Source organism: Equus caballus, unplaced genomic scaffold, assembly GCF_041296265.1.
Source record: "Equus caballus isolate H_3958 breed thoroughbred unplaced genomic scaffold, TB-T2T haplotype1-0000016, whole genome shotgun sequence".
Classification (NCBI taxonomy): Eukaryota; Metazoa; Chordata; class Mammalia; order Perissodactyla; family Equidae; genus Equus; species Equus caballus.
The window spans coordinates 9,491,607-9,506,830 of record NW_027222391.1 but is presented as its reverse complement, the minus strand read 5'-3'; the positions used below and the strand labels follow the sequence as shown (position 1 = coordinate 9,506,830).

At 39.6% G+C, this 15,224-nt stretch overlaps 1 protein-coding gene across 3 annotated transcripts in view; it reads right to left on the bottom strand.

The window, feature by feature from the left end:
• The window catches only part of LOC138922904 (rho GTPase-activating protein 20-like), a 97,059-nt gene that overhangs the window by 30,961 nt on the left and 50,874 nt on the right, over positions 1–15,224 (bottom strand). For 2 of the 3 annotated variants that reach the window (XM_070259337.1, XM_070259336.1), the window contains exons 5-9: positions 10,043–10,192; positions 9,006–9,047; positions 8,285–8,369; positions 4,228–4,305; positions 1,908–1,974 (exon numbers count right to left, since the gene is read on the bottom strand). In XM_070259337.1, the coding sequence (XP_070115438.1) occupies positions 1,908–1,974; positions 4,228–4,305; positions 8,285–8,369; positions 9,006–9,047; positions 10,043–10,192 (422 nt within the window). The remainder of the gene's footprint in view (positions 1–1,907; positions 1,975–4,227; positions 4,306–8,284; positions 8,370–9,005; positions 9,048–10,042; positions 10,193–15,224) is intronic. The other variant, XM_070259338.1, reaches the window with a different exon arrangement.

Sequence of the window (15,224 nt, the reverse complement as noted above, 5' to 3'; positions counted from 1 at the left end):
TGTTGTCTCACTCGTAATGTCATTTTAACACAGATTTTTTGTTTCCTTTTGTCAGTTCTAAAGACAAGGACTCCTCAAGAGCAGCAGGGCTCTGTGCCTTCAGCTGCCCTCCCACAGCTGCCCACCCTCCCAGGGCCCTGCCAGGCAGCCATCAGAGGGAAGGCTGCACGGTGTTGGAAACCCAGAAGCAAAGTGCAAAACAGAGTTTACAGAGTGGAAAACTGCCCCCAACATCACCGGGAGTTGCCTGCCATGTGATTTGTTTTGCTCTTCCATGCTTTAAATTGCTTCCTCTCCATAGAGTTCTCTGTGGAGAATTGCACTTTTCCCCAACAGTGTGGTGCGGATTTCATTCTTGAAGAATACAGGCATGCCTAGTTTTATTGTGCTTCCCTTAATTGCATTTCACAGATACTGCACTTTTTACAAATTGAGAACTTCCGGCAACCCTATGTCAAGCAAATCAATCAGCACCATGTTTCCAACGGTGTTTGCTCGCTTTATGTCGCTGTGTCATATTTTGATAGTTCTTGCAATATTCCAGTCTTTTTCATGATTATTATAGTTGTTATGGTGATCTGTGATCAGTGTCTTTGATGGTACTATTGTAATTGTTTTGGGGCACTATGAACACTGCCCATCTAAGATGGAGACCTTAATGGATAAATGTGTGTGTGTTCTGGCCTCTCCACTGACCTGACATTCCCCTCTCTCTCCATATCCTCAGGCCTCCCTGTTCCCTGAGACATGACAATATGGAAATTAGGCCAGCTAGTAACCCTACAATGGCCTCTAAGTGTTCAATGAGAGGAAGAGTCACACACCTCTCACCTTAAATGAAAAGTGAGAAATGATTAAGCTTCCTGAGGAAGCCATGTCGAAAGCTGAGGCGGCTGAGAGCTAGTCCTCTGGCACCAGAGAGTTAGCCAAGTCATGAACACAAAAGAAAAATTCTTGAAGGAATTCAAAGTGCTCTTGCAGTGAACACATGAATGAGAAGAAAGCAAAACAGCCTTATTGCCGACAGGGAGACAGTGTTAGTGGTCTGGATAGAAGATCAAACCAGCCACAACACTCCCTTCAGCCCAAGCTTATCCAGAGCAAGGTCCTCACTCTCTTCAATTCCGTGAAGGCTGAGAAGACCTCCTGCCAGGTCTGCGACAGAGCCTGTCCCTTCCCTTGTCTTAGTCCCTCTATTTTCCGCACTGAACAAATTTGGTGATCCAAGATTTATTATTATTCTTTTAGCTCACTTGCTCTAATAACGATTTTAGGAGAGGTGTAATCGATTTATCAATGACCTCAAGAACAATGCTAGAAAACTCGGCCTGAGAAACAGCAAAGTACCGGTGGTTTAGTCAGTGAAGACGTGAGGAGTTAACTGCGATTATCTCATCTTCCTTATGATGCTGAGAAAAGTTTCAGACACAGAGCAAGTATTAAATAAATATTTGTACTTGGATTCAGAGGTATGGCTGGATTTTTTAAGATTCTCACAAAATAGAGGCTACTTAGTAGTTAGGAACTGGAACAGAGGAATTCAAGACTGGAATATAAAAAAATAAATAGATGGGAAAAGAAATTCCAATCCAGGTTGCCATCATACCTGAGGAAGTAAGTATGTATAAGTTTTTCAAGACAGCTCTGCTTGTCAAGTAAAAAAGTAAAGAAGAAAAACTCACATTTCCCACAAACTAGACCATAAGCCGTGGAATGAAGAGATGTTATCAGTGCCTGGGATAGAGTAAGTGCTTAGTAATTATTTAATAAATGTAGGAAGGAATATTGCATAAGATTTTCACTTTTAAGGGTCTTGGAGCTTGAGACTGAGCAACCGTTCCTTGGAGACTTCAGAGTTACAGTTTTCTACCCAATCAGCCCCCTCTGAGATGTTCCCAGACACTTACCAGTGAGTGGGCATGGGGCCTCTTTCTTGCCGGAACTGACCCACAGCTGGTAATCTTTCTCAGAGCCCTTGGAAACAAAAAGAACTATGTGTCACACTAAATCTTTCACATCAGGTACCAGTTCCTTAGCATTTCTGCTTCCAAAAAGAAAAAATTGGGGCCAGTATAAATGCTATTTGGTCAATGGGGGTGGCTACAGTTTTTTGGAGTCAATGGCGCCGATTTCAGTAACCCCTTATCCCTCTCACAGCCTCCAATAGACCCTCCCTGATTCTTGTCCCTGTTGATGAAGGCCAAGGATCTATGGAACCACAATGCAGTCAGCCCCTCAATTTGGGCATGGCCGATAGCAAAAGAAATCACAGTTATGCCCCCTTTATTAAGGAGGAAAAGTCTAATCTTGAGAGTCCTGCCTTCTGCTATCTCCAGACTCCTTGGAGAATGTTGGCTTTTGCCTTCAAATGTCCCTGCCCAGACAAGCATGCTGTCCAGAGAGCCACACACCCTGCCATGACTGTTCCATGAAAGTAAAGCTTGAAAGGCCTCGATGGCTCAGCAACCCTGAGCTAAAGGAGGCGGAAGCCCAGGAGGCCTTGAGGAGATGGCCCAGTGAAGTCAGCGCACTGACTCTGGTGCAGACGCGGGAAAGAAGCCACAAGAACTGTAACCGAGAGAACAGGTCAGATGCAGAGCACAGCCACTCCCAGCAGAATCATTGCCAGTAATGCTGTAAAGCCTACTCGGAACGAACAAGTCGAAATTATAAAGACAGCTGAATTATTTTAAAGAGTTCTCCAAGAGAGGATAAAGCAAAAAATGTTTGAAACGGAATTGTTGGTGATTGATAGGTACCGTGCTTGCCCTTGACTCCCGATTAAAAATCAGTCTAGCCCTTCTGAAGGAGAGTCCCAGCTATGGCAGCCATCACACACACATACACAGGCACACACACGTGCCTGCACAGCTAAATCTGCTCAAAATTGTGTTGCAAATAGGAAATGAGAGCTAATAAAAACCTTTTCTTTTAAGGTAGGGATTGGAAACACTGTGTTGGAATCTCTTCAATCAGGCATACATATATAGCCAAATAAGCCCAACTCTTCATTAAAATAGAAATTTTTTTGTCTAGTGAGATTGATCACTTTACGCTAAGGAAAATTAAAATCATGAAATAAAATGAGCTATATCATTAATCAATCTCCCTAACCTCATCCCTAAAAACACTCACTCTCTTCCAAGGTTTAATTGTTATTCAGAGTGTACACATCTTCTAGGTTAGAAATCAATGCAGAAGTGTGCTTTACTCATGCATATAAATTCCAATTCATTTAAAATGTATTATTATTAATTCTGTTTGTACAGAAATCATTGGCTCCTTATGGAAAATTCTGGTTGCCCTTTGCTTTTAAGAGGCTTTATTATACCATTGGGTTAGGCAAATTTTAAATACAAGTCTTGTAATTACGCCCTGTCACTGTAGCAGGGCATTTTTACATTTCCAGAGAATTTTATTTGAGGAGCCGTGCTTTACAAGTGCTTCCTTGTTTTCTGTCCATCTGCATGTCACTCTCCCTCTCTTTTCCCTGACACAACCTTGTCCTCAAACGTATGTATCTCTCACCAAAAAGAATTTCAACAGCTCACACCAGCTCCATCAAAGTATCAAAGAGCAGACACTTAAAAGCAGAACAGGATGAAAGTGATGTGGACACAAACGCCCCCGGATTCGTGGTCTCATTCAGAACTTGTCTCCTCCTTTACCAATTCACAAAGGGCATTAGCCAACTCATCCTCAGGGTCTGCATCAATGGGGTGGAGCCTGTAGCCAGGTGGTCTTTATATCAAAGTTCACAAGAAAACATCTTATTTAGGGTTCATCATACTGAGATTGAGTCCTTGAATGACAACCAGGGCAAATGGCGATGGGAGGGGAGGAATCAGGAAAGAATATACAGAAGGAACAGTCCAGTGGAGGAGGAAATATTTAGAATCTTATGTGATTGTCCATGTATAAAATACATACAATAAAAATGCATTTTGCCATTAGCACTCTAAAATTATAGCCCAATTTCATTATGCTATTACTTTCCATTTGCACAAAATTTAAAATGGGAATACAAGAATAGCAACCATATATAGGTTAATAATATAGCTTTGCTGCCTTCAATTTCCAAATTTGAAGGGGGACAAAATATGGCTTTGAAATCCATAATAATCAGTTGTCATGATGGGTGGTGCATTACGCAAACACACACACACACACACAAATCTCAAAAATTAAAGTTGGTTTTTAAGTAAAAATAGTTTGCAGGTAACTTACAGTTATTCCAAGCATTGGTAGTGACATGTTGATAATGTTATTCACTGTATCCGAATTGGTCACTGTTACAGTTACAGACTGTAAAAAATAAATGTGAAAAATTGCTATAATTTAAATTTGAAAAATTTAAATAATTTTTGTCAAATTACTATCCGTTTTCTAAAGGCAAGCTCATTTTCAGGTAGTGACACAGCACAGCACATGCAGAGCACGAACCCCTAAATACCATTTACTTTCATTCCTTTGTATAACATGAGGCTAGTAGGAAGCATTTCAGTAAATCAAACATTTCTCTGAAAGGATTTGTGGCACAAAAAACATAACAGCTTAAGCAAGAAGGAGAAAGACTGAGAATTCCGGGCAGGCCCGTGGGCTGGTCCTCAGCACCTTGAGGCTATTTCTGTAATGGAGGGGGGGGTGGTTTAAAAAGGAGGAGCTGAACCCTTTCTCTTCCTGAGTTGTGCTTTTGTAATATGGCTTTATTTCTTTGCAATTACATACTTGGTATTGGTAAAATCAGAAGAACTGGCTATAAAAGGCATTTTTAAAAGCTATTCTTTAGTGAGTACTTTCTTTGTGTCTGGCATGATGGTCACTAAGTTTTCATTGTCAAGATATGTTGAGAAAATTAAATAAAACCAATGAGTCCAGGAAACTAGACTGAAAATTTGAGAAACTCAAGTTCCATTCCAAACTCTGCCAGTGACTAGGGTATTCACAATAGCTCCCTGCCACACCTCACAGTGAGAAACTGCTCCATTAAAATAGGAAGACAGTTTACAGAAAAGTACCCGAAAGCAATTAATAGGATTCTGAGATATCTATTGAACTCTGAACTCCAAAAGACATTTTAAAAGAAGAAAAACGGTAACCAAGAACACTGACTGCGCACATAGTTTTGGAGTATTATCAGGCAGGAAGGCCCCTGTCCTGAATCAACGGTGCTTAAAGAAGACAGACAGCATAAGGGGACACTCAGAGGCTTGAAGATGACATTAAAAACAAAGGGAATCCTTTCGTAATTCATTCCTTGTCCTTTCATTGTATTTTTCTTCGTATGAATTCAATTGCTTGATATGACAGATGGCCCTGAAACTTGCTTATAATGGGACTTCTATCAATGAAAGCATTCATTGATTTCCAACTACTTGTAGCCCTAAGGATTATGAGAAAGTGCTTCAGAACCCAGTGGTAGAGCTCCGAGGGCCCAGACGCAGGCATGCTGGGAGCCTCCTGTGCTGACGTGTCTGGGGGCATTCAAACATGGGGTTTCCCTCGGGACCTAACCAGAAGTAAGGGTGCTGCTGTTTTTAAGATGTCTGAAGTCCCTTCAATACAATCAAAAACTCTCCCATGAAAGATTTTTTAAAGTAAAAGAATCTCTTTTCAAATGCTAATCATCACTCCCTAATTTATCTGGTCTGTAAGATAACGGTTTTTCCTGGCATAAGGAACATATTATGTTCAAAATAGTCATTCCAAGGATGTGTGTATTTCTTCCTGCATGTTGTCTGTTCTCCAAAACAGATAAATTCCAGTAGACAGAGCTCTTTGCAAACAAACGCCTTTAAAAAATTAACTATTTCATCAAATAATTTGAAAAAAATGGAAATGTGATTTTTTTCATAAGAACTAAAGCGTTACTTGATATATGAAGAACCAGGAAAATGTGATCAATTCTCAAGAGTTGAGGACAACCCTGAGATGATCTAAACGTTGAAATTATTAGCCAAAGACAGCTATTACAATTATGCTCAATTATAGAAATGAAAATATGGTCATAATAAACAAAAATATAGGAATCTCAGCATAGAAATTAAAAATATTGAAAAATAGAAATTTTTTATCTGAAATCTGAAAAAAAAATTGAAACTACACAGGCTAAATTGCATAATGAAGATGACAAATGGAAGAGGAAATGATTTTGAAAGTAGATAATACAAATTATCCAATGTGAAGAGTAAAGGGGAAAAAAGAAGATTGAAAAAAATAACAGAACCTGAGGGGCCTGTGGACAACATCAAAGTGTCTGATATACGTGTAACTAGAATCTCAGAAAGAAAGAAGAGAAAAAATGGGGAAGAAAAAAAAAATGAGGAAATAATGACCAAAATTTCCCAAACTTTAGACATAATTTACATTCATAAAGACATAAATTTAAAAACTCAAGAAGTTTAGAAAATGCCAAACAGGATTTTGTTTGGCAAAAAAACATATTCAAGGAAAACCATGCTCTGATACCCACACTGCTAAAAACCAAAAATCAGAAAAAATCTTGAAAGCAGCTGAAGAAAAATGACAGATCATATGCAGATGATTAATGTTTGAATGATCACAGACAACTCATCAGAAGCATAAAGACCAAAAGACAGCGGAATATCTTTAAAGCGCCGAAAGAAAAAAAATTGCAGGCAAAATTCTACATCCAGCAAACACATCTTTCAAGAGTGAAGGTGAAATAAAGACATTTTCAGATAAAAGAAACTAAGAAAATCTGTTGGCACCAGATCTGCATAACAAGAAATGCTAAGGAAAGTTTCTCCATGGTGAAATGAAATAGAATTAGAGGGAAATTTGGATCTTCGGGAATGAATGAAGAACATTAGAAATGTTTGTTTTGTGTAACGTTTATGCAATTAAAGTTCATTTTCAAAAATTTAAAGGTGATTTTCCATGAAAAATTCTGACTGCAACCCCTGCCCTAAGTGAAATGAGAGCAGGCTGTGTGCTTTCCTAGGGAACACTCCAGTCTTATCTCCTCAAACAGAGCATCTCTTGGATACTCAGAAACAGATCAGAATATTTGCACGGCTTTCCTACTGGCCAGGAAATAACTGTCTTAAACTGCCTCTTTTTCCACCTTCACATACTATCGTGTGTGATCGAGAGCTCCCGTAACAGATAACAGAACAAAGTGATATGAAAAACACCCAGAATATTTGCTCCTCAGGGTCAATGTCTTAGCTCCTGCACTACAGTTTCAGAGATCAAATTCTATAGAAACAACTGAGGTGAATGGTTTTTTTCCCCAGTGGCATCAACAAAATAAGGTAGAAATATACTGATCTCTTAAAAGTCTCAACCTTTTCAGTTCAATTAGTGCTGACATTCCTCAGAATGAAAGACTTTTCAAAACTTCTCCGCATTTTTAATACCTGACCCTCCAGTAGATTCTCTCCTAGAAGAGGGACATTACTGAGGCCAGCCGGCAAAATGGGAACATGAATGGTAGCTTCAAGTATCACACCAATGTTCAATGGACTAAAGGCGATAACTGTATGGTGTTATAGAAGGGAATACCCTTATGCTTAGGACATACCCAAGTGTTTAAGGATAAAGGACCGCGACGTATGTGTGACCCTCAAAAATAGGTATCTTCATACACAATATGGAGAAGGAGAGAGAGACAACAAAATAAATGATAAAGCAAATGGAGTAAAATGTTAACCAAATAGGTGAATCTAGCTAAAGGGTATATGGGTGTTCTTTATACCTTTTGTATTTTTGCAACTTTTCTGTAACTTTACAATTATTCTAAATAAAACATCCTAGGAAGAAAAAAACTGTGGAAACAACCCAGGCCACTCTGCATGTAGCAACAATTGGAAAAAATGTTTCATTCTAATAGGAAATACCTGGTTGTGAAAATCACTTTATTACAACAAGCCACTATAATTACCATTAGCAGGATCCAGAGAAACATTAGGAATGTTTACCATGCAATATTCTTTTCATGCTTAAGCACTGAAGCCATCATAGATTCCTCTTGCTTCATATCACCTGGGATTCACGTTTTATGTCACAGTATGGATACAGGAAAATACAGTTTTCCACTTGGTACCTTCTAAATTCTCTCTTTCTCTTCCCCTCTCTTCCTTTCTCCCTCCCTCCCCCTCATCTCCCCTTCCTGTTTTTCTTTCCTTCTCTCTCCCTTTCTCTCTCTCTCTCTCTGTTTCTACCTCCATCTCTCTCTGTCTATGTCTATGCCTTTCTCTTTCATTCTGCCCAAATAAAGAACTTGGAATTTAATTTAATTTTTGATCTTAAAAATACTCACACAGACACAGTTCTTAATGTCCTCAGTGACGATTTTGAGGGGAATGCTCTCTGGCTGGTCCTTCTCTTTGGCTAGATTGATGCACCTAATCACATTCAATAATAACCCAAAATAGAGTAGGATGGATTAGCTATTAGCTTCTTTTCAAATAATCTATACTGCTAATATTTTCAGTCTACTTGGTTATTTTTGAAAGCATATAAATAGACTCGGCAAAACCAAATTATGAGTTGGAAGAATATGCAAAAATACTTCATGAAAGTAAGACATGACCCAGAAAATAACGGGTTGCCCCTGTCGTGTGAGATTTGGCAGTAGATCCAGTCCTCAGAGCTTTCCTGCCTGATTGGAGAGCCCAGCACCTTCCTGGGTTCAAGGGTAGGAAGTAGCAGCTGCTTTGAGAATCACTCAGTAGAGTAACCTGCACTTAGGGAAATTGAGCATGTGTTTTCAGAGTAACATTGGATCCAATCATTAGGTTGGAGAGAAGGGGAAGATGAGAGTGACAAGCAGAACTTCCTCAAAAATAAGCAAAACATGCATGTAAGTGAGAGGACATTTTTGCAGTAGCAGCCGGGTAAATCTAAACAAGGAGTTATTTGAGGATGCTCACACAGCTTCTACTAGAGAGAGGGAGAATAGTTTGAGGGTGCTGCCATGAAGAGATCTGCAATCTTTTATTGTGGATCAAAGATTTAGAATATGTATACTGAAAAAATACCTTTGAAGGGAAGAGTGCCATTTTTCCTTTAGTTCTGAAGAACTGCAATTTAAAAAAAGGGAGAAAAAATTAACTACATAAAATACTTATACTAAGATATTAGAACTGCCATTGCAGATGAAAATAGCAGCAGCCGTTTATCACTGACGTGGATGTGCGTGTCAGTTGTGCTCTCCTCATCGTTGGGCATTTGATGGGCCCTGCTGTTTTCCAAGCAGTGTTACAGCGATGGGAAATAGATCGTAAAGTGGGAGAGCAGTTGGTGTGGAATCTAAACACATAATTGCAACTATGTGAGGCAAGCTATGTGATCACGGGCAAATCATCACGGGCAAATCAATTAACCACTCTGAGTTTCAGTTTCCAGAACAGGAAAAGGGTTAATTATACCTCAGAGCGTTCCTGCAGCTGGCAGTGCTATTCAAATATAAAAAAGGACCCCTGTGAACCCAGAAGTGTAGACTCAGGATATCCAGGGTCGGGGGACCACATTCCCCATCCTCGTGCCAGTCTTAGAACATGTCTCGGAACACTAACTTGTACTCTGGGACCATACCTTTGTCTTGAATTGTCACCTCTCTATAGACACCAAATAAGACAATATGTACACAGCAATTCAGGCAACCCAGTATTTGATGACATGATTAATTTTATTTGTATAATTAAATACTATTTTTAAGGGAATGAATTTGAGAGTATAAAAGCAATTTTTCAAACTGACTTGGACTATTTAATAGTACTTGCTCACGGAAGATATTCCAGTGATTTAAAAACACAGCTACTCACTGGGGATTAGGGGCAGGATGTTGAGAGGGGCCTTAAACCTTACTCCATGTACCCTGAACATCCACCTCCCCAAGTAGCTCCTAGAGCCCATTTGAAAAAGCACTCATCCAAAAAGGAAAGGAAATTACTCCAATAGTTCCCATTGTTCATGATCAATTTGCACATAAAAACCTTTTGGGGGAAAGTACATACAAGTGTCATTATGAGAGGTCAGAAAAGGAGTCATTGAATACAAAAGCTGTAGGTCTTACCTGAAGGTGGCCACAAAGTTCACTGTGGGCCAGCCCAAGACAAAGGACCTCTTGGCAGAGGTGTCCACTTCTCCAAATTTGTCCAAACAGTTGGCAATCCATATGGTGTTCAGGGGTACTTTATTTTTTATTTTAAAGTTTTTTTTGTAACTAGAAAGATAACCAAACAAGACCTCTGTTAGTTTGTTTCTTAAATGTTATGGGAACAGCTGTGCTCATGGTAAGATGCCAATTCTCACTGCCTCGGGGTGCAACGTGCCTCCTTTAGCTCTGTGACCCTCTGTGCTCCGCACAGTCAGGGGTTGGATGGGTCTTTACAAAGTGTGTGCTGAGTGACGCCTGGCCCAGGAAGGCCCTGAAAACACAATGGCAGCAAATAGCCATTTTTCTGCATGTTGAGGATTGAGTATGGACCATACTCTACATTTTAGAGCTTTTTTAGAGAACCATTAATTCATTTATTATTCATTTATTATTGTTATATTTGTTATTATAGTCACATATATCATTTTATTTACTTAATGATTTATTATTACTATAATTAATTTATTATTTGTTCATGTCTTGCTTACTTTAAAAAGCCTTTGAGTAGCTGAAGAAAGATACATGATACATGATTTATAAAGATAATTATACAACTTTTTTCTTGAGAATCAGACTAAAACAGCAATAAGCTTGGATCAGAGGGATTTAAAATACATTTTCAGCCTTAATTTTTTAAAAGATTTTCTAGCGTTTAAGCATAGGTTATTTTAAATTTCCTTTATTAAGATTTCATTCATATCATTTTCTACCAGGTTCCGGATCAAACTGAAAAACTGTTAGCGCGTGGACTGAGCTCAAAATTCAACCAATTAATCGATTGGTCCCACATCAGTGCCCAGGAGGTCTTACATGTGAGTCATGGAGATATTTCCCATTTATCTCTGAGGAATTGGAAAGTGATCGACTTTGTCAGCAATGAAATGGTTTTCCGACAGTTTCTGCCTAATCTCCTTTGACCTCTGACATGGAAACCACTATATCTCTCGGTTAACTCACAAATTTAACACTCAGGCGAGCCTGAGATTTAGACGGTACAAGTCCTCTGAAGGATGCCTAGGGAACACGGGCACGCCACTTCGGAATTGCCTCCTATTCAGAACCACATGTGGAAACGCTAAAGCTAAAATGAGATCCAAGACACCTCAGGTTCAAAAACCCCTAAGACTCTGCTGACTCATGGAACAGTTAAAGCAAAAAGGCTTTGATGGGATTTATGAAACGAAAATAATTCTGCAGGAAGCCTACCTGAAGGATGACCTAGATTCAAACGTTAGGGTACAGTGGATGCAAATACGCCTTGTGACACAGGTGGCTTCTTAGACATTTATTTCACATTTTTACCCTATGTTGATGTATTTGAAGATTTGTGTGAAACACAATCAATTCTCAGATAAAATAATTGTTCTAGATCGTAACTCTAAAAGCATTATGAAGCTAAAAATAGCCTACTGCCGATAGGAGAGACACGTGTCTACTTGTTTTTACAGATTTTAAAAGTTTTGTCATGTAGATGTCCATGTGTGGAGACACCTAAGGTACTGTGTGGAAAATTCCAAATATGTGCACCTGAAAGAGTCGTTTCTTTAATTCTCTCCAAAGTTCCATGAAGTCCCAAGATTATCCACTTCCTTGAAACCAAACCACGGAGTTGTCAAAAGCCCAGAGTATGGTTTTCAGTCTCCTATAACATTTATTGAGCTCCCACCACATGCCAAGCACTATTCTACATATTTTACAAAGATTACTTCACTTAATCCTCAATCCACTATATCTATTAGCTCCATTTTATAGATGAGGAAACTCACAGAGAGATTAAGAAAATTGCCAAAAGCAAGAGATGGGCTTTGAAGCCAGACAGCCTAAGTCATGAGCCTATGCTCACAAGCACTCGGCCTCCATGAGTGCTGACCTGGACAGTTCCATGTAGTGCCCTCCTCATCGTTCCTACCTCCAGCCTCCTTTCTCCCCCCAGAGCCATCAGGCTTTCTGACGGTATTGTTCTCTCATTTGAGAGTGAGAGGATCAATCTCCTGACATTCTATCAACAAAGCTAAATGCTAGCCTGGAAATACTGAAAATGTATTACAGCAAAGGCTTGTACTACAGTGGATTCTCCTGAGATCTCACCGCATTTCTCTGCTCTCAGTGTCTGACTCTTCAGATTATGTCAGTAGAAACGAGAAGGGATGAACCTTATGGAAACTGGCTCAAAGGGAGCAGGAGGAAAAAGGCAGTTTTTATTTCTATGGCATGGGCCCTTGCTATCGGTCTGCTAAGATGATGGTATCCCTCTTGCTTTCTTCTACCTCAACTTGGACAAGGGAGCGTGAGCCCCGGTGAACTGTGGAAAGTCACAGATTCTAGGGAGATTCCCCTCATTCTAAGGCACAGGTGTTCCCTTAGATGCTGGGAGTAGGGGTCATGGTATCTTCTGCAAGAATCTTTGTAATGCCACTGATAATAAGCTAATAGTCATCTTCATCTTTTGACCTAAACAAAATTGGATTTCGTTGTTTATATATTCTTTAATAACTAAATATGAGGACAGAGATGTCTGAGGGGGGTGTGAGCTAAGTAAGTACAGTCTCTTCCTTTCTGTACGTTCTCCATGGGCCTCTACGAGTATTAGTATCTTATGAAGTAGATGCTGTTTAAAAAAACAAGTCATAATTTCATTTGAAAAATAACCTCTTATTTAGCATTCTAATGAATATCAAAAATGTTAACAAAGTTCCCATCTGACTTTAATTCTTGAGAACCAAAGTTTCTAATGTAGTATGAAAAAAATCTCCAAATAATTTCCACTGACTGTTATTAACATCCAGCACAACGGGAGAAATATAATTTCCTCATGAAGAAAGGACATATAAATCCCCTTTATTATTACACACAAACTAAAGTTCATTTAGTCTGACTAATATATATGCAGCAGTCAGTCAACTATTTACTCCCTTTGTGTTGGTTTCTGTAGCATCAACCTGGAGAAGAAAGAGTTTCCAACTGAAGCCTCAAGACACACTGAGGAAAAACGGAACCTAAGTCACTCCACCCCCTTCCCTGAGTAGAAAAAGCAGGCACTAAACTCAGGTGATTAACTTGAACAGATCGATCCAGGACATAACACAATCCTCCATCTGAGAGTGAGGCATGACAGAAAGGAAAAAAGCGACTTGTTGCAGGTGGCTATTTCATTGAAGTTGTTATTTCTTGGTAGGAAAAAAATAAATAAATTTTCTCATATGAACAGTAATCACGAATGTCCCCAAATGTTTACTATGGAAATGATCTAGTAGCCAGCTTTCTAAAAGCTGTGGTAAACTCTTGTACAAGGTGGCAGCATTGAGTACTGCTTGCTTCCTGCTATGGACTGAATTGTGTCCCCAACTCCTACCCCACTCCCCACCCTCCAATCCATACCTTGAAGCCCTAATAGCCAATATGTCAGTTTTGGGAGATAAAGCTTATAGGAGGTAATTAAGGTTAGATGAGGTCATAAGAGTGGGGTCCTAATCCAATAGGATTGGGAGGAAGAGAGAGAGCTCTTTCTCCACAGGCACACACTGAGGAGAGGCATGCGAGCCCATGGGGAGAAGGCGGCCATCTGCAAGCCGGGAGGGGAGCTCTCATGAGGACCCAACCCTGCTGACAGCCTCATCTCAGATTTCCAGTCTCCAGAACCATGACAAATTTCTGTAAATAAATAAATTTCTTTTCTGTGTGGTGAGGAAATGACTAACTCTCATCTGCTTGGTACCTGGTGAGAAATGGAACAGAATGCTCAGGGAACTGAAAAACAAATGAGAAGTCTAGCTATCAAAAAGAAAATCAGAGGCCAAAATAAAGATAAGAAAATATATTTAAGATGAGTGAAATTGCTTCCAGCTGTAGCCTTGGAGATGGTGATGTCATAAAGAGGACAGAGAGGAAAAGACTCTGTCCAGGGCTTGGCATGATGGCCACTGGAAGCACTAATAATAAATAAATGAATCTCTGTAAATACATTTCTGTGGTTTAAGCCAAGCAGTCGATGATATTTGGTTTTGGTAGCCTGACCAGATGAAGACAGTTACCTTATCAAAAATCTCTGCTCTCTCTATATCAAGGTCTTCTGAAGCAAATCAAATGCCTTAGATCACCTACACTTTCCAACATTCCCAATGGATGTAGAAAGCATATAAAAGTAATCTTGCAGGAACTGAGTCTCATAAACAAGAATATTATTGAATAAATTGATAGAGATTGTGTCACATTATGAAACCCTTGAGCAGACACAGAGAGCTCTCTGAAAAGCAGTATGTGAAAGATGGTGGGCATCTTCTGTGATAATGGACCAACCAAAATAAAAATTCAGCTCTGAAATGGATGCAATTTGCTAGGAGAAAAGAACACTGTATCAATATAAAATGTTTTTAGCAGAGTACTGTAGGTTCTATCAGACCCATTCAGAGGTTAGCAGTATCTGAGAAAACAAAGGTCTCCTACTCTCCTAAATACTGTAATAATTACAAAGGTGAAAAGAAAAGTGAAGGAGAACGTATTCCCCTTAAAAATTGAATGTGAGTGGTCTGCAAAGTCATGACAAGCAGGAGATGAGTGTTGTGGTTGCTTGCTTTTGTGTGTCTCAGGTTGAGCACAGAGGAATACAACATGGTGTGACAGGAAGAGCATGGCCTTGGGATGAAGGCAGACCTGCAGTGCAGTCTCTCCCACCATTTTCCTGTGTATGACATCGGGCCAGTTCCTGAGCCTTCCTCAGTCTTTGTCTTCCTATCTGAAGCCTGGAGATGATAACAGTACCTGCCTTGGAGGGCTATTGGGGAAACTAAATAAGCCATCTGTGATGCTCCTCATGTGGTCCCAAGAATGCATCCAAGAAATTTCAGTTTCCTATACTAACCTTGCTTAAATAAAGAGATTGGTAACTAGTCTACACTTTTAAAAATAATGCCTCATTCCTCTATCAGGAGCAGAGTGCCTTGAATGGACCTCATGCCAAGCCCTGGACAGAATCTTTTTCTCTCTGTCCTCTTTATGACATCGTCATCTCCAAGCCTACATCTGGAGGCAATTTCACTCATCTTAAATATATTTTATCGTCTTTATTTTGGCCTCTGATTTTTTTTTTGATAGCTAGACT